We start from the raw sequence: 19,473 nt of genomic DNA, 5'->3' as shown, positions 1-19,473 counted from the left end.
GAGGCTCCACATGCAGTCACACCCACCAAGGCTCCTCTCTTCTCTGTTCTACAGCAACAGACTTGGATCTGATCCTTGATTGCCGGGTTAAGTGGGGTATCATTGCTATCTCAAAGTCTGTATAAGGACTAGCGTTGCACAGCTACCGGTAATTTACCAACGTTTCTGGAATATTCAGGATTTTTGGTCATTAACAGAAAATCTATGTCAATCTATCGTAACTTTGGTAATTTATACTTGAATAACTTTTAAAAACGTTATTCATATATAGTATTCATTTGCTCTATCTGTGTCCATATTGTCCATGAGTTTCTAATATATAGACCATATGGTTCAAGAATAAATAGCCTAATTAATGAAAAAAGCATCTAATCAATAATTATTTTCAATTAACTCTGCAACTCTTCCAACTATTGACTGTGTTCACAACTGCCACCAGTTTGACACACAAACATTGACAACAAATACATATTGACATGGTGAAATAAATAAGTGTGTAGAAAGGATATTTCATGCTGAAACCCTCAAACGTCAATGGTTTTCACTAAATTGATGGTTTGTAAATGTAGGATAATGTTTTACAGCTCTGTCATTATATATATTTTTATTTTAAAATAATATTATTTAATAATTTCATTGTCACGATTTCCGCCGAAGTTGGGGCCTCTCCTTGTTCGGGCGGCGTTCGGCGGTCACATCACTTAGACTCTGACATTCATATATTTTGCAGGTGATAAGGCAACACAGAGTGCCAGAGATTATTACAGACACCAGTAATAAATCCTCCTTTTGGAACCCTAAAAAGGACTGATATTTGTCACATAAATTTACATACGCACATGAAAATATATTATGCCCATCCAGACTGCTTCATATGCAAAAATATAAGCCATCTCTGTACATCGTAGCCACAATAATCTGTTGAGGAGAAGAAGGGCTTTGTTGCTTAAGGAATGGAAAAAACATGGCGGTTCGTAAGTGAATGAAATGGTGCAGAAAAGTGGGACAAACTGATGCCAAATGTTTGGTGGAGAAAGAAGAGAAAGTCGTCCTTCATTGGTCTCCGAGGACAACCCAAAGGACAGCTCCCTAGAGGACGGAGACATGAAGGGCCACAGCTGCCACCAGGGTGCAAATGGCATTGGAAGTGTTTGTCAGATGTACTTGTGTCACGGGAGCATCCTTATGATGGAGAATTTCATGCTTCTCAAACCAAAGATTCTCTTTCTTCTTCTTCTTCTCCCCACTCAGCTCTCACATGGAGACACACACATGCATTTGGTTTGTATTTATAAAAAACGCAATGCAAAATTAGGTCAGAAAACCGCTTGTTTGAACATCTATCCAGGGAGGCCTTGGGACTAGTGATTGCCTGCTATTGTTATTTGGCCCTTGTGACTTGATGAGTTACTCAGACCTCAACCCAAGTCAAATGACGTATGGCTTAGCTAGCTGCATCCCTTCGCTCCTTCTTTCTTTCCACTCACCCACGATTATGCCGTGCTCCTGACGTTTGACGATGTCGAAGGAATTCTGGACATTGCCCTCCAGGATGTCGAACACGATGTCGGAGCTGATGTGGGGGGAGGAGTGCGCCAGCGACATGGTTCTCAGGAAAACTATCTCTGTTGGAAGAAGATAACAATTAGAGACAAAAGAGCTTTACAGGGCTTTAAACACTTATAATCAGGCTGGGATTGAAACGGCCAGGCTCGTGCCAACTTCTCCTCGGAGGAAGACAATAAAATGGGAGGCAGCTAAGCTCTGGGTTTATTGTGTGCAGAGGGGGTCTTGACAGGGATGATGGGTGTTCAGTGCTGTTGTTCAGTTGGAGGCCTGCAAGTCCTAAACACCCCGACGAGGAGCTTATGAGAAACAACTAGGACTTAACTTCCCATCATGTTGAGGATGAGTGTGTCTGAAACATGCACCACATGTGTCTCGGTTTGTATGGGTGTGATTACAGTGGTCAGTCAGTCAGATCCATCCTAAGTGACACTTAGACATTGGTTTTGGGCTAGCGGCTAGGCAATACTTAACGGTGTTACCAGTACACCAACCTTGTCCCCCAGGGTTTGAATGCACACAGCTCATATATATATTGAAAGTTAAGGAGGAAGTGTCTGATGCACGGATTACCACTACACTGTCAACAACACTCTTAAAGAGCCACTAATGTTGCCCATTAGAGAAACGAGATTTCAGTCTTGGAGGTGTGTTTTCTGACCGATTCCGCATTTGGTTAATGATGTTTGTCCCCCATGAGACCCTGTAGACGAGGAAGCCCATTTCACTTTCTCAAAATCCCCAGAATTAATCTAAGAAATGTTAAGAAATCTGTAATAAATGTTTACCGTTTTGCTGAGGATATTCTAGTTGTGCAATTTTACATCTAACTAAGGTGTTTGGTGTAGTATTTCTCAATTTTACATCTAACTAAGGTGTTTGGTGTAGTATTTCTCAATTTTACATCTAACTAAGGTGTTTGGTGTAGTATTTCTCAATTGTACATCTAACTAAGGTGTATGGTGCAGTATTTCTCAATTGTACATCTAACTAAGGTGTTTGGTGCAGTATTTCTCAATTTTACATCTAACTAAGGTGTTTGGTGCAGTATTTCTCAATTTTACATCTAACTAAGGTGTTTGGTACAATAACTGTCTGACTCTTAATGATGCCACATAGGTTGTTTTCAAAGGAATCAGTTGATTTTTAAAGGCAGTTGCTCTTTAAGCATTACCTGATTTTGGGCAAGTAAGTAAGTAGCCTTGCAAGAGCCTTAGATTTTGGCTCATATTAGCAGGAGCCTATCTCCTCATTATGTAGCGCGAGGCAGCTTGATGTATAAGCACACCCCCTGGACAGGAGGCTAGTCTATCACAGGCTTTTTTGGTCAAGAGGTTTTGGACAACAAGGTAATATAAAAAGGAATATACTTACAAGTATGTTTTCACATAACATAGTGTCAGTGAAAAAAAACATTGGATGTGAAAAAAAGTGTGCTGTAATCTAAATAAGTGCATGAGAGATCACCCCCTACCTTCAGGCCTGGTGAACTCCCTGAAGGTAGGCATGGAGATGACAGTGTGGGAGACGGAGTGTACAGGGTCCAGGACACAGCTGATGTCATTGGGCTGGCACGACTTCACACAGCGGACGGTGTCTGAGCGCTCGACCCTCGCCCTGCTGAGAGAGGACACACACACACACACACACACACACACACACACACACACACACACACACACACACACACACACACACACACACAACCTCTGACCTTTAGGGAGAGATTATAAAAAGCCTAAGGCACAAACCGCCTTCAGTTCCTCCCCTGAAGCTCAAATGACAGGGCATCCTATTCCAAGGGAGAAGTGCACTGCACAATCAAGAACTCAGCAGACCCTGTGAAACAACCGCTACACAAACACGATCTGTCCAACTACAGCGGGGATGCTGGATAAAGTATTCTACATCAAAAACATCGGTACTGTATGTGGCTAGCAAGAATGATAAAACAACGACAGCCAAAGATCACACAGTAGCCAGAGCGTAGCTAGCTAGTGGAGGCTCTGGTAGCCATTGATGGTTTGGTTTCTGATGCACTGGTTGTGTTGTGTGGGGAGAAGAGAAGTGAAATATGAAATACTATGAGGAGATGGGAGAATGATGCATGAGTTGCTCGCAGCAAAATATTTGGATTTGTTGAGCGTGTCCCCGGCTTCATATTTATGGGACGAGGGGGGTTCTAGAGAATTTATGGGACGAGGGGGGTTCTAGAATTCTCCTAAATTGTGGAGAACATGACTAGACAACTCCCCAAGCGCTCCGAGCTGCTCTCATCCCATTATTTAAGACTCTGTTTATTTCACAATCTAATCAGTGGCAGCTTAGGGTGAGGGGAGACCTCGCTGAAACAAATGCCACCCACCCACATGCCTACAGCAACAGGGCCGCTACGCTGCCAGGAACCTGTCCTGGAATCTGAGAGGAACTGCTTCTCAGCAAGCTTTCACCCACAAGCCCCAGGGACAGAGACCTCTATTTAAATCATCAATGCCCTGCGGAGGTCCTGGTTACGAAACATATCAAGACAAATTCTACAACTCAACGTCAGCTATAATCTCCTCTGCTTGGTGGGGATGTGACATGCTCTACCGAACGAACTCTGCTTCTTCATGAGCCTATTCTAAACAGACAAGATACCGTACCTGCAGCTTATACAGTTGATAATGTCTGGTGTGGATGGGCTTCAAATGGAAGGTTATGCAAGGTAATGCCAACAGACAAGTAGCTGGCCAGTGCATACATGATTTGGCTCTGGTTCCCAAGAGTACCATGTATAGGGTCCAGTGAACGTCCACCACTGCTCCAGTGTAATGTATAATATAGCTACATCATGCCTCTCTGTGTCTCCTCGTGGGGCCCATAGGCTGCAGCTCAACCCCAGGCCAGAACCCCAGGCCAGAACCCGGCTCGGGTTGCACAGCTCCTTTCATGGAGAGAGGGGAAAAGCCCCTGACAAAAAGTCAGGGGCTTGTAATTAGCAATTAACGCCAGGGTACAAGTTTTGCTTTGGTTCAGGCCAAAGCCGCAAATGTTCTTCTAGTTTATAATACCTCAGCCTGCAGCAGCAGCAGCAAGAGGAGAGAGCAGGCCCTGGAGGATGGGGTGAACGCTCTGCTCCGCTAGGCCACAAAGTGAATTTACAAGATTATAATGACCCAGGGTGAACTGGTCCTGACACAGAGCAGGGTACATCAAAGACTAGACAGCAAGTAGAGAGAAGGGCTAATTATGCCCTTTGTGTGTGTGTGGGGGGGGGGGGGGCACAGGTGGCCCTATTCCCCTGTCCTCTCATCTCTCTCTTCACCTCACGTGGCCCAGAGAGACCCAGCCCTTCAGAAAAAAACAATACTTCAAGACCAGAAAGAAAAACAGACTGTTGGATGGAATGGAAGTCTTCTGGTCAAGCGCTGCAAAGTCCTTTTATTTTTTGGGTAATTATTATTTATAGTCAGTAGATTGATAACGCCCCAACACAAACACTGCAGGGCATCATTCATTCTCCGAGCGGTGATGTTGCTCCGCCACAAATTGTTCAGACCACCGGCCAGAACCCAGATCCCCATAACTCACTGTCAGAGTAGAGAAAAAAACGAATTGTGCTTTACAGATGTATGATCTTCATTTGAGCCAGTTTGCTACAGAAGGAAACTAATCTTGCAGCAACAGGAAATGTGAATTATTTTGTGGATAATAATTAATGGACATTTTTGAAGGGGTTAATACATTTTTCACAAGGAAAAATAAAGTCTGAAATCTCAAAGTGGAAATTACAAACCTCAGAAGCCTTTTTAAACCTAAAATACACTACAGGTTTAACATTTCCTGAGTTACAGGAAAATTCTCCTGCAACATGGTGATCAAATTAAGATACTATATCTGTAGCTGTGCACAGACCACCATGTTTTATTTTATGGATGTCCCGACTAGACAGGTGCATCCTTACTGCCCTGACAGGTCGGGAGGAACCTGGGACCCATGGTTGAATTTACAGTTATTGTAAGCCGCAGCCCAGGCAGGCTCTGACTGGTGGCCTAACATCATGTTTCCGCTATTTATACTCTATCTCTGTGCCTTGCATATTTCCTACTCTTCCACGACTGCATCCCATATTGCCTGTCACTTACTCTGGCTTGCCTTTGAGTCACTGTCTACTTGATTTTACACCCGCAGTATGCAGTGGAATATGTGCATTTCACATTATTCCTAAAATATCAAGTAGGCTAGGTCAGGATGTGAGACCACATTAGAAGGATGTGGATCCACCAATTAACTGCTTCCACCAAATCAACTATGACTTGACAGTGCTAATATGCTGTTTAAAATGCTATTTAATATGCTATTTAAAACACTGATACTCACCTACTGGAATATCACAGTTCTATTCAAGAGATGTACCTATGCCACTGAAAATATGTTTTCACAAACCACATAAACTTACCCCACACATGAAGTGCATACATGCTTTACAGGTCATAGTTCCCCCAGCTATGTAATATTCAAATAAAAAATGAGCTCTCTGGTGCTGTCCACAAAACATATGTTAAAAAAATATATCCGGATTGAACGTCTATTGTGTCTATTCCAATTTTAATAGAAAACATTTCATGAAACAAATCAACCATAAGATACTGTAGGAGTCCAGACTACACCATCACATACAGTAATCAATAGGCATCCCCAGGCCACTACCTCAATACCCTGCCCTAGAGTGCCACCTAGCTGCTATTCAAACGACGTACCTCCAAGTGAGTACATTACATTTGGCCTATTTTGTGGGGCTATACTTAGCTACAGTAATCACAAAAACTACAATAAGACCAAAAACAAGGAGACAAATTACAGAAAATGCTGCTTCTGGTCTATGTCAACTGTGTTTGTGCTTGCTTATCATGGCAGTGTTTGCTATTTTTTGGCTGTTATTGTTGTTGCCGTATTCTTGTTGCTATATGCTACTACCCTCTACTCAGGGATAGCGTTATATGGTAGGATGGGCTGCTCCTGGACAACAAACACCAGGACTTTGGCTAGGTAGGTGCTGGTGGTGCCGTAACGCAGCAGTCTCATCTCCAGAGACAGCTCAAAGTCCTGCGGCTCCGTGATGGGCCGCGTCACAGCCATCTCGCCACCAGAGGGCACTCTCTGCATGCTGAAGAAGTCGCCCTTGTTGCCGCCGACGATGGCAATCTGGACATGGTCTCCGGGCACGGTGTTGGACGGGCCCATGCGGAAGACGTTGGTGGGCACGGGGATGTTGGTGGGGAAGGTGAGGTGGTAGTAGGTTATTCTCAGAGGCGAGGCCAGGCACTCGCTAGTCTGATTGCAAAGCAAGCGTTCACAACGACTGTAAGGAGAGACAGGGGCCAGAGACAGGACAGGACAAGACAAAGACGGACAGATAGAACAAACAGAGAACAAAAGAGAGGTATAAGTTTGATTTGCCGTGCATGGCATGCTGCTAGCTGGGTGGGGCTAGGTGGGTAGGGACAAAGTCAGCCTCATGTGTTTCTTTGGACCAGCATGTGTAGGGTCATGCAAGAACATCTCAAGGAAAGGATTACATTTCGTCAATCGACTGCCTTCACAGAACATGCTTTGACTGAACCCTAAAACTGAAGCCATTAAGAGTCAACATTGGGCATGCACAGCTTCAATAGAGAGGTAGGGGTTGGAGTTGGGGTTGTGTATACACTGTAGAGCAGGGGCCATAAAATAACTTGTGCCTGATCAACACTTTAGGACCACCTGACCATACTGTGCTGGCTGGGATATTTTTCCTTTCACATTGCGGAGCCAGGCCAGCCCAGTAATGCTCGGCTTGACTGCACTCTGTTTGGCTCAGTAGTGTGAAAAGAGTTGTTCTCCTGATTAACAAGGAGTTACATAAAGTCATCCGCCTTGGTCAATGACAACTTACCTGAGAACTTCATACCTGGTGACCTTGGGATACTGTGAACTAAAAACAGGTATACTGTATAGCCCCAGTACTTGAGAGAGAGTCCTCAGGTAGGTAGGTAGGTAGGTAGGTAGGTAGGTAGGTACTCACTTCTCTCCTGCTCTGCGATAGTTTGGCGGACACTCAAAGGACAAGCATCTGAATCCACCCTGTACATTGAAGCAGCTCTCTGTCTCAGAGCAGGTGTGTGTCCCTGTCACACACTCATCAACATCTGGACAGGAAGAGAAATGAATCAATTCAGAACCACAAACATTTTAAATCCTATATATTAAACATGCAACCTAGGTTCAAACCTCGGTCCACAGTGTGTCACGAGACCGCTGAGCTAAAGCCTATAGGCATTAGCTCGGGGAGATAATGCAAGTCTTCAGGTATCAGGCAAGGTTACTCATTACGGAAGTTTGGTTCACAGAATCATCACTGTTACATTTTATTCACTCCCGCAGACGCTCTTATCCAGAGCAACTTACAGGAGCAATTAGGGTTATGTTGCTTGCTCAAGGGTACATAGGGTACATCGACATATTTTTCACCTCAGGGATTCAAACCAGCAACCTTTCAGTTACTGTCCCAATGCTCTTAACCGCTAAGCTACCTGCCATCTTTACTGGTATTTGTATTCTGATCTGAAGAATGATCATAACCCCCATGCTGAGGACCCCTACATCCCCATAAGGAGCGAGGACTTACCCTGGCAGCTGCGTCCATTGGGGGCCAGAGTATAGCCGGTGGCGGGGCAGTTGCAGTGGAAGCTCCCGGGGGTGTTGTGGCAGCGGTAGGAGCAGATGTGACCCCCGGTGGGCAAGGCACACTCATCAATGTCTGGAGACAAGGTCAAAGATCAGAGGTCAAACAATAGAGGATGTAAAGGGTACAGGAAGTCGAATCAAATAATGCCTGTGTAATGGGGCTCCTGATTAGGCTATGGCTCATTAGATGTGTTTTAGCCTTTCCTACCTTCACAGTTGATGCCATCCCTGTCACTGAGCTGGTAGCCACGGCGACAGTAGCACTGGTAGGAGCCGTACACGTTGGCACACTCTTGACTGCAAGGGCTGCTCTCACATTCGTTTAGATCTACACACAACAATGTAACTCAGTTAGATAAAACTAGTCATCTATAGACAGGAGAGAGACAGAGAAAGAGAGAGAGAGAGCGAGAGAGAGAGAGAGTGAGAGAGAGAGACAAAGAGAGAGAGAGATAGAATACATCTATAAAACACATGACCACAAACTTCAGTAAGGCAAAACAAGAGATGGCCAATGAGAGAAGCTCAGATTTAAACAACTCTTAACATTGGAAGGCTGCCTTACCATCACAGTTCCTGCCGTCGCTGGCCAGCTTGAAGCCTTGGGTGCAGCTGCACTTGTAGGACCCCAGGACATTCTCACACTTGTGGGCACAGAGGCGCCCAGGGTAGTGCCTGCACTCGTTGATATCTAAGACACAGAAGAAAAGGACACTAAGTTGAATATCTACAGTAGGGTTCCCCAACTGGCAGTTCATTTTTTAAATATTTTTTTAACCCTTTGTCATAAGACCTACATAACGCTGTGATAACGATGACATACCAGATGTCATAAACAGTCACGACTGTTGGTGTCCTGCTTATGTCAACAAACACGACACTGTCCTGTAACTACTAGGTAACTACAAGGAGTAGGAAGTCAGTGTGTACCTTCGCAGACGCGGCTGATGCTGTTGAAGATGAAGCCAGCCTTACACTCACAACGGAACGATCCTACCAGGTTGATACAGCCGTGGCCTGCACACGCTCCATCAGGACCTTTACACTCATCAATATCTACACCAGGGCAGAGAGAGAGATCACAAGATATTACAGGATCGGTGTGCAGAGGGATAGCGAGGCCACGAGAAATACATGGAAATGTAGGCTACAGTGTCAGGTTCCTAATGCTAATCAAAGGAGGTGAATGTGGTAGAGAAGCACGTCTATCAGTGCTGCGGTGGTTCCAGGGGATGTTGAGGCTGTCTACTATAGCCCAGGACAGGGACCTTGTGGGGGCCTTATGCCCAGACTGGCGCGATGAGGCCTCAGTACGTAAGTGAAGCAGCCGTACGTACCCACGCAGCGGTTGCCGTTGTCGTTTAGGTGGTATCCCCGGCCACAGTTGACAGAGTTGCTCTGGCAGGTGAAGGAGCCCACCGTGTTCATACACGACTGGCCAGGGTGGCAAGGCCCAGTCTGGGCCAGACACTCATTGATGTCTTGGGTAGAGGTCAGAGGTTATACATATGTCATGTACAGTTGAAGTCGGAAGTTTACATACACCTTAGCCAAATACATTTAAACTCAGTTTTTCACAATTCCTGACATTTAATCCTAGTAAAAAATCCCTGTCTTAGGTCAGTTAAGATCACCACTTTACTTTAAGAATGTGAAATGTCAGAATAATAGTAGAGAGAATGATTGATTTCAGCTTTTATTTATTTCATCACATTCCCGGTGGGTCAGAAGTTTACATACACTCAATTAGTATTTGGTAGCATTGCCTTTAAATTGATTAACTTGGGTCAAACGTATTGGGTAGCCTTCCACAAGCTTCCCACAATAAGTTGGGTGAATTTTGGCCCATTCCTCCTGACAGAGCTGGTGTAACTGAGTCAGGTTTATAGGCCTCCTTGCTCACACACGCTTTTTCAGTTCTGCCCACAAATTTTCTATAGGATTGAGATCAGGGCTTTGTGATGGCCACTCCAATACCTTGACTTTGTTGTCCTTAAGCCATTTTGCCACAACTTTGGAAGTATGATTGGGGTCATTGTCCATTTGGAAGACCCAATTGCGACCAATCTTTAACTTCCTGACTGATGTCTTGAGATGTTGCTTCAATATATCCACATAATTTTCCGTCCTCATGATGCCAACTATTTTGTGAAGTGCACCAGTCCCTCTTGCAGCAAAGCACCTCCACAACATGATGCTGCCACCCCCGTGCTTCACGGGTGGGATGGTGTTCTTTGGCTTGCAAGCCTCCCCCTTTTTCCTCCAAACATAACGATGGTCATTATGGCCAAACAGTTCTATTTTTGTTTCATCAGACCGGAGGACATTTCTCCAAAAAGTACGATCTTTGTCCCAATGTGAAGTTGCAAACCGTAGTCTGGCTTTTTATGCCTGTTTTGGAGCAGTGGCTTCTTCCTTGCTGAGCGGCCTCTCAGGTTATGTCGATATAGGACTCGTTTTACTGTTGATATAGATACTTTTCTACCTGTTTCCTCCAGCATCTTCATAAGGTCCTTTGCTGTTGTTCTGGGATTGAGTTGCACTTTTCGCACCAGAGTACGTTCATCTCTAGGAGGCAGAACACGTCTCCTTCCTGAGCGGTATGACGGCTGCGTGGTCCCATGGTGTTTATACTTGCATACTGTTGTTTGTACAGATGAACGTGGTACCTTCAGGCGTTTGGAAATTGCTCCCAAGGACGAACCAGACTTGTGGTGGTCTACAATTTTTTTCTGAGGCTGATATCTTTAGATTTTCCCATGATGTCAAGCAAAGAGGCACTGAGTTTGAAGGTAGGCCTTGAAATACATCCACAGGTACACCTCCAATTGACTGAAATTATGTCAATTAGCCTATCAGAAGCTTCTAAAGCCATGACATCATTTTCTGGAATTTTCCAAGCTGTTCAAAGGCACAGTCAAATTAGTGTATGTAAACTTCTGACTCACTGGAATTGTGATTCAGTGAATTATAAGTGAAATAATCTGTCTGTAAACAATTGTTGAAAAATTACTTGTGTCATGCACAAAGTAGATTTCCTAATCGACTTGCCAAAACTATAGTTTGTTAACAAGAAATTTGTGGAGTGGTTGAAAACGAGTTTTAATGACCCCAACCTAAGTGTATGTAAACTTCCGACTTCAACTGTATGTATGTATGTCGGAGGGCCATGTGGACTGTACTTTGAAGTTACTGTGTTTGGGGGTATATGTGGGATGGATGGGGTGATGTGCTGTCCTGGTGATGTGTTGCCATGGTAACAGGGTTCTGATGCTCACCGATGCAGCTGCCCAGGGCATCCTGGATGTATCCATCGCCACACTGGTTCTTGGGCCGACAGCGGAATGACCCCTGAGTGTTCTGACACATAAAGTCTGGGGCGCAGTTGTGGGTGCCCGACTCACACTCGTCAATGTCTGGGGGAAGAAGACATGTTGTACGAAAGCATCAGCAGATTTACATGATATTAAAATGTATGTGATTCAAATGTATTCGTATTCAAAGTCAGACGTACTGTAAATCCGATAGATAGATAGATAAATAGATGATTAATGGACGGATGGACGACAGATAGATAAATTCTGTATACAGTTTATCATGGATGTATGAATCATACATATTGATCTTTACATATTCCCTCTCCCCTGTAGGAGGCGTTGTGTTGTGACCTCTGACCTTTGCAGTTGTTGCTGTCGGTAAGCTCGTAACCGGTACCACAGCTGACCTCTCTTTGGCAACGAAATGACCCCAGCGTGTTGATGCAGCGCTCGCCTCCTCGGCAGTTACTGGCACCCAGCAGGCACTCGTTTATATCTGAGAGAGAGAGGGAGAGAGGAAGAGGAAGAGGATAATATGGAAGGCGTATCTAAGAAGTAAGATATCCAAGTCCTGTGGAGATACTAGATGGATAGGGATTTATTCCACCTCATTTACTATTCAACAAGATATGGCTGCTGCCTCCTGTCCACTCACCTTCACAGTTCTTCCCATCTGGTTTGAGTTTGTAGCCTTTGAAGCAGGCACAGGTGCCGTTGCCCACACATTCCTGTGCACACTTCGCTAATCCTGTTGAGAACAGAAAATGTGCACATTAAAGTAAAAAAAAAAATTCTGTTAGAGTACCTATGTTTCTGACTTTCTCTGTGAGGACAGTCGGCTAATAACATGTCACAGTAATGTGTGGAGGGGAAGCTAGTACCGTTGCTGCACTCATTCAGTAAGGGATTATCCTTGCCAGTGAGGGCCTCGTTGTCTTTGTCAGGAACTGTGGGGGATAAGAAATAAAATATTGACCAGTACAGGCAAAAAACTGTTTGCAAACAAAGAGTGTTGAAACTATTCATCATGACAATGAGGTCTTTACTAAAACTACAGTAAGAGCCAAGGCTCCTAATGGCCACCAGAGGGCAGGGTAGCACTAGATGAAAAATAGTTCATATATCCTCTCTACTCCATCTTTCCCCTCCTCCCTCCTCCCTGCCCTCTCTATTACAACACCTCCCATTCCTCCCTCTCTCCACCCTCTCCTCTACCTCCACCCTCTCCCCTCTCTCCACCCTTTCCTTTCCCTCCACCCTCCTCTCCTTCTACCCTCCTCTCTTACCCAGAGTGTTGGTCTTCACACCGTCATCACAGCAGGCCCGGGACACCAGGCCACACTGGTAGCCCAGAGACAGGCTGTGGTCACAGGGCAGACCCTTCTCCTGAGCAGCCCGGCCCAGCAGACAACAGTCACAGCACATCTGGAGGGGTCAGACCATACACATGATTACTCAATGTGTTAATATGCATCATTTGGCCAGACGGACATACAGAGGGAAATTACACCACCACTTCACAACTTCACCAATCACCATCGTCTGAAAGGGAACTGTCTGGGCTTGACTCGGGGGAGGGTTTCCACCAGTTACCACAGCCACAAAGTCAAAATTGGCTATATCGTAAAAATTCATGAAGTCAAAACATAGCTTTTTGGTCTTGATTGAAGTTTAGGTTAGGCATAAGGTTAGCAGTGTGGTTGTGGTTAGGGTTAGGTTTAAAATCACAAATAGGCAGGGTTTATGACTTTGTGGCTGTGGTAACTAGTGACGACCGAGGAGTCTAGTCTGAGTGTGTCTGTATCTTCTGTGTGTGCATGTCTTGAGGATGTCATAATGTGGGTATTTGGGTGGTGGGGTTGTAGTCTGGTAGTGTACTGAGAGATTTTAGATAGTGCTAGAAAATGAGCCTGCTATGGTTTATCCCCCATTCTAAACTCATCCTGTACCTCTTTTCTCCCATTCATAAAATGCAACACACCTTAATCCAATCAGCCAACACCTGCATTTCAGGGAGGTGGAGGTTCAAGTTAAGACATGTTGCTGGCTGCACTAACAACCATCTCATTCTTCTGGGCAAATGTACTGTGGATCCCTTGGCAAAGCTCTGCAAGGGTCTTGACTGACGCCTTGATGTGCTGTAGTATGCTGTAGTGATATGGTGGTGTAGGATCCTGAGGAAGAAGACAGCCGGGTGTAGAGCGCCTATCTTGGCAGAGAGCCTGTAGTAGACAGTATCTTATGTGAATGTATAATCTACCTGACAGCAACAAGCTCCATTCCTCATTTCTCCCCAGAGTGACATGTTTCATCCTGCTCAACAGGATCGCACACACACACACACACACACACACACACACACACACACACACACACACACACACACACACACACACACACACACACACACACACACACACACACACACACACACACACACACACACATACACACACACACACACACACACAAACACACACACACACACACACACAATCACATTCACTCCTGCAGAAATTGCACGTTGGTGCTCAACATAAGGTTTTTGAAGCAGACAATGAATTCTTCTCTGACATACACACTTTTTATACACACACACACACACACACACTCTCTCACACATACTCTCTCACAGACACACACACCTTTGCGGTCTTGGTCTCGCAGGTGCTTCCAGGAAACTGGGTGTCACAGCCCCCCTGGTCTTTGGCCATGTTGATGCCGTTGGTGCAGATGGTGTCCTCCAGTACCGTCGCGCAGCACTGCTCCTGTACTATCCTGTCAGACAGGAACAGGAAAGAAACAGGGAACACAGTTTATTCTTAACTCCATCACTGGGCTCCTTAGTGGAATGGAGCGCTGTCTCAAAGTGCTTCCTGTTAAGAAGAGCCCTGGGCATGCCTAATAGGGATCTATTCATAGTCCTGCCTGCTGCAGCTGCTGTACGTGGTTGAGTGATAAAGGAAAACCCTGTGTGAGCTCAAGGTGGATAAAAAGTTGTCTATGTATAAAATCTTCAATTTAACAGTTGGGTAAATGCACCACTGCCTTCATTTGGCTTACCACACACCCACTGTTATGGGTACAGTGAAGCCAACTTAAGAATCGATTATTTACCGTGACTATTTTAACCCACCCACCTCCCCATTGGATGTTCCTCCCCTGATTGACGCAGAGGGGTGCAGAGCTGCAACACTTCCTGGATAAGGTTTGAACATTTTTACTTTCCCAAAATTCCTGGTTGGATTTTGAATCCCTATTTCCTGGACAACATTACTGGAATTACATTCCTCTGGGGGAAGGCCAGGCTGAGTCTGGAGTGGAACCAGCCTATCTAGGATGCCTGAGCACTTCCAGACAGTTGGAGGACCAGTGATATCCACCTCTCAGACCAGTCTGTCCAGTTGGAGAGGCTTGATTAGCCGTTTTACAGTAAAACCAGAAACGGTTGTCGTACTGTAGACAAAAAGCTGCTGTAAATAATCAGATCTGAAATGAGATTGAGTGCAGGCAGCACACCTCTTTACTGTGGACAAGCTTTATCAGACCATCAACAGTCTGGGGTTGCTGTGCTTTGCCTCCAATGGTCTGCTCCTCTGAGGGACTTTAATAAGTTAAGGGCTGTTTGTGTTTGTCTGTCTCTCTGTCTGGTCTGTTTATGGTCTGTCTGGTCTGTCTCTGGTCTGTCTGGTCTGTCTCTGGTCTGTCTCTCTGTCTGGTCTGTCTCTGATCTGTCTCTCTGTCTGTTCTGTTCTGTCTGTCTGTCTGTCTGTCTGTCTGTCTGTCTGTCTGTCTGTCTGTCTGTCTGTCTGTCTGTCTGTCTGTCTTTCTGTCTGGTTGTCTCTGGTCTGTCTGGTCTGTCTCTGGTCTGTCTGGTCTGTCTCTGGTCTGTCTGGTCTGTTTCTGGTCTGTCTCTGGTCTGTCTCTGGTCTGTCTGTCTTTCTGTCTGTCTGATCCGTCTGTCTGTCTATCCGGTCTGTCTCTGTTCTGTCTGGTTTATCTGGTCTGTCTGTCTGTCTGTCTGTCTGTCTGTCTGTCTGTCTGTCTGTCTGTCTGATCTGTTTGGTCTGTCTTTCTGTTAAGGAGGGAGTTAAATCCATTGTCTGTTTTACGAGTTTGAGTGTATATACAGTACTGTACAGCACTTAGATCCCCTCTCCACTCCACTCCTGTAACTGGCTCCAAAAAGCCTCTGTCTTTATCAACCCTCTTACCAGAAATGATCTCTTTTTCCTTATAAACTACAACCACACTCACGCCGCCTCCACAGGACCTTTTAAGGGCACAACCGGGCTCCTGTTTTTCTTTTCTCTTCTTCTCTTTTTTCAGTGTCTGAAATAATCCCTCTGATTTCCTGTTCTTCCCCCTCTCCAGTCCTCTCTTTGAGTATAGTTTCACCTCAGTGGTATTTCCTGGATTTGGCAATACCCCTCTCTCTAAACCCTAAACCCAACCCCCCACTCAACCAAAAACCCTCACCCTTCCCCCCTCACTCTATAATTTGAACAAATTCTCTATCACTTGGGTAGCCAATGTAAATACATGTGCCACCAGAGAGCAGATTGAGCAACAGATCTCCTCCTTATTGGCCTTGAACCTGTGGCAACACACCTTCTAATATTACTACCAGAGCTGTTATTACTGTCATTATTACTAGTGTAATGTACCCTGATCTCACATCAAGTCAATAATGTGGCTGGGGATTTATGACCGGGGGTAAGGTAAAGTCATCTCACATTATGGCCTACCACAATACATATTGCCCTATAGTCTATCTTTACAGCATTAAATTAACCCATGGGACTAATACTGAGGTAAGCACTTCCCACTATGGGCACAGAGGTAAGACCATAGAAATACAATCCATGTTCTATCTATTGTAATCATTACATTTCTATGGATAAGAGAGCCCAGAAGGTACAGTAGTGGGGCCCCAATCACCTGCATGTGGTGGACTCGGAGATGAGAGGGAGGGCTGTGCAGTCCTGGTTATCAACGCCCCGGTCCCGACCATCCTTACAGCACTCCTCTATTGACATCTGTTTTCCACCTGTGGTTGGACAAAACCACAAACAAACAGTGGGTTATAGGCTTATGTTGTATGCTGTGACTGGCCCTAGTGAAGAGTGAAGTAGGCAGGTAGCCGAGCATTGGGCCAGTAACTGAAAGGTTGCTGGTTTGAATCCCCGAGCAGACTTGGTGAAAAATCTGTCAATGTGCCCTTGAGCAAGGCACTTAGCCCTAATTGCTCATGTAAGTTCTTCTGGACAAGAGTGTCTGTTAAAATGTAATGTAACAGATTGTGGGAAATCTAGAGACCCCAAATGGGGTGTGACTGTAGCTGTTCTATTTATAGGCTTTTAGCCTGCTGAGAGCTAACGTTAGACTTCAGGGCCCAGGCAAGGTAACTCATAACGCACAGAACCACCTTCCATGTTACATAAGGTAACAGTCAATCTAAGGGATAAGAAACTCTCTAACATTACTTAGAACTACACTGATAGAGCAGAATACATGGAGGTTTCAAGTCCTGTTTAGCATACAATGGAGTCTATTCTCTTGCATGAACAATACAACATTATTTAGAATGATTATGCAAAGCATGTTTACCAAATGTGCAAAACTCTTAGCCAAACAAAAATATTGTTTTACCCAATGCCACTCACACTCCAACTATTAACAATGTGTCTTCCAAGTGATTGAAAATGAAATTCAGAGCTGTTATAGGAATGTTTTTAAATGCCCATAAGCATTTTGCCAGCGATACTGAATGATGGATATGTTGTGTAGAAATAAGAGAGGCTTTACGACTGGAGCTGCACCAACTCTGTGGCGCTCCGTCTGTTTTTTTCATGTGGATTAAAGAGCTCGGAATGCCTCAACTCTGTAAACAATTCAGCCATCGCAATCAGATCAAATACATTCATTTCCTTGTGGTTACTGTGATTTGCCAAACGTGAAAGAACTCTGGCAGGTTGGCTGGTCCTTTCTTGCCTCAGGCATAAACAAAGCTCTGCCTGCCAAATTGGTACTATCGATATAAATCCTCCAGAAGTCATCTTAGTTCATCCAATAAACCTGCTGTTGATTCGTGGCCTAGTCAGAGACTAGAGGAATAATAGTGAATACAACAACTGAAAATAATAACAGACATCGTAGAGGATCATAGGCATGTCTAACTTCAAATTCTATCTTGGCAGACGAGTCAACAAAATAGGATCAGAAGTTTCAACTAAGGGAGGATGTGTCACCTTTAATTTATAGATCAATAAAAAAGTAATAAAATAACAATTTAGAGTTCCAATTATTTCTGCCAGAGGAGCTAGGGAACTTGTTTTATATCTTTGAATATTGGAAGTACAGATAGGGGCCAAAGGTTTGAATAAATTAACTTAATGTAAAAAGAATATGGTCATTTATGCGAAGGAAATCACATAACTGTCAACAGTGACCTTGAGAGATACAGATATGAAAGTTAATTTGGGCAGATTCATAAAAAGTAGTTAAATTATGTAGCAACCATGCAGATAACTTATGCTGAAAATCAAGAGTAAAGTGTATCATCAAACAAATACAGACTAGGTAGTCAAGATGGATTACCATGCCAACAAACACTATTTTGCTGACTCATTGAACGAGCCTGTTGTGACCAGCTAGACTAACAACTGCAGCAGTCGAGCTCCTCGTCCCACCATGTCCTAGCTGAGCCTTAACCCACTGGTCACAGACGTCAGTCCAACGTTTTGATTTACATTCACTAAGGTGAATTCAACATGAAATCAAATCAAAATGTCACCATGTCATTGGATTTAGGTTCAAAGTTGGGTGAAAAAAAGTCAAAATTCCCTTATGTTGATGACTTTTTTCAAATCCAATCAGTTTTCCCACGTTGATTCAATGTCATCACAGAATTTTGGGGTTGAAATTTCGTGAAATCAACGTTGATTCAAACAGTTCTTGTCCAGTGGGAAAGCTTTTAGTAAAATACTTCACATGGGCCTCTGACTAGAGGAGTGCCACTCTCTTCAACAGTGATAAAGTCTATCTCAGCTTTCATCTGAGGGCTGAAACCAACACCAGGATGCTCTTGGAGAGTGACAAAAGTGTTGCATGGAGAGAGAACTTAGTTACGCATATAAAAGTGAAGAAAATACATTAGCTGGAAAAGCGGGTAATAGTAGGAATGGTCAAAACCTCCTGTGGTGAACAATTCTCCCTGCTCGGCTGCCCCACAGGCCAGTTTTGGCCGGTCTGGCCTTTTTTCTTTTTCTTGACCATTACCACTGGCATTAACTGACGTCTCCTTGCCAAAATACCCTGGAAGCTGGAACCCTCACTATGTCTTTAGAAAGAGCAGACAAACCCCCATAATGCATCTCGCCAGCTCCCACAAAGCTCCATGAGGTTCCCTTCCCAGCTCAGAAGAGGCATAGCATGAGAATGTTATAGAATCTCAGTTTCATCTGATGGTCACATGACTCTCGCGTCCTGCAGTTCTGGTGTATTCTCCCTCCACTCTATACTGATAACTAATCATAACCCACAGTGCATGACAGGACCATTCCATAGCCACCACAGTCCGCAGCCTGCCCCCTTTCCCAACTAATTGAATGAGCAGAGCGTCTTAAATCTACCCTCTATTATTGTATCGAACGAGGTAAACCCAGCGGTTGCAGAGGAGATCTAGCAGTCTACCCGCCTGCCTGTCCGTATGATGCATTGTCTGTCTGCATAAAAGGCTGATTTCCATCTTGGAATGTGGTGCTGGTGGTGAGGGCTGTCATGCCTCCTGTCTGGGTCTGGGCAGAGAGAGAGAGAGAGAGAGAGAGAGAGAGAGAGAGAGAGAGAGAGAGAGAGAGAGAGAGAGAGAGAGAGAGAGAGC

General features: G+C 44.7%; 1 protein-coding gene across 2 annotated transcripts in view; it reads right to left on the bottom strand.

The window, feature by feature from the left end:
• Positions 1 to 19,473, bottom strand: part of LOC139578271 (fibulin-1-like) — a 47,241-nt gene that overhangs the window by 25,746 nt on the left and 2,022 nt on the right. The window contains exons 2-16 of one of the 2 annotated variants that reach the window (XM_071405666.1): positions 16,533 to 16,641; positions 14,237 to 14,369; positions 12,878 to 13,016; positions 12,473 to 12,538; positions 12,247 to 12,339; positions 11,950 to 12,087; positions 11,553 to 11,690; positions 9,612 to 9,755; positions 9,205 to 9,330; positions 8,840 to 8,965; positions 8,483 to 8,602; positions 8,216 to 8,347; positions 7,613 to 7,736; positions 3,041 to 3,186; positions 1,488 to 1,625 (exon numbers count right to left, since the gene is read on the bottom strand). In XM_071405666.1, the coding sequence (XP_071261767.1) occupies positions 1,488 to 1,625; positions 3,041 to 3,186; positions 7,613 to 7,736; positions 8,216 to 8,347; positions 8,483 to 8,602; positions 8,840 to 8,965; positions 9,205 to 9,330; positions 9,612 to 9,755; positions 11,553 to 11,690; positions 11,950 to 12,087; positions 12,247 to 12,339; positions 12,473 to 12,538; positions 12,878 to 13,016; positions 14,237 to 14,369; positions 16,533 to 16,641 (1,872 nt within the window). Of the gene's footprint in view, positions 1 to 1,487; positions 1,626 to 3,040; positions 3,187 to 6,137; positions 6,911 to 7,612; positions 7,737 to 8,215; positions 8,348 to 8,482; positions 8,603 to 8,839; positions 8,966 to 9,204; positions 9,331 to 9,611; positions 9,756 to 11,552; positions 11,691 to 11,949; positions 12,088 to 12,246; positions 12,340 to 12,472; positions 12,539 to 12,877; positions 13,017 to 14,236; positions 14,370 to 16,532; positions 16,642 to 19,473 lie in introns of those variants that run through there. The other variant, XM_071405667.1, reaches the window with a different exon arrangement.

This window comes from Salvelinus alpinus, chromosome 6 (assembly GCF_045679555.1).
Source record: "Salvelinus alpinus chromosome 6, SLU_Salpinus.1, whole genome shotgun sequence".
Lineage (NCBI taxonomy): Eukaryota > Metazoa > Chordata > Actinopteri > Salmoniformes > Salmonidae > Salvelinus > Salvelinus alpinus.
This window is presented reverse-complemented; position numbering and strand designations above follow the sequence as displayed.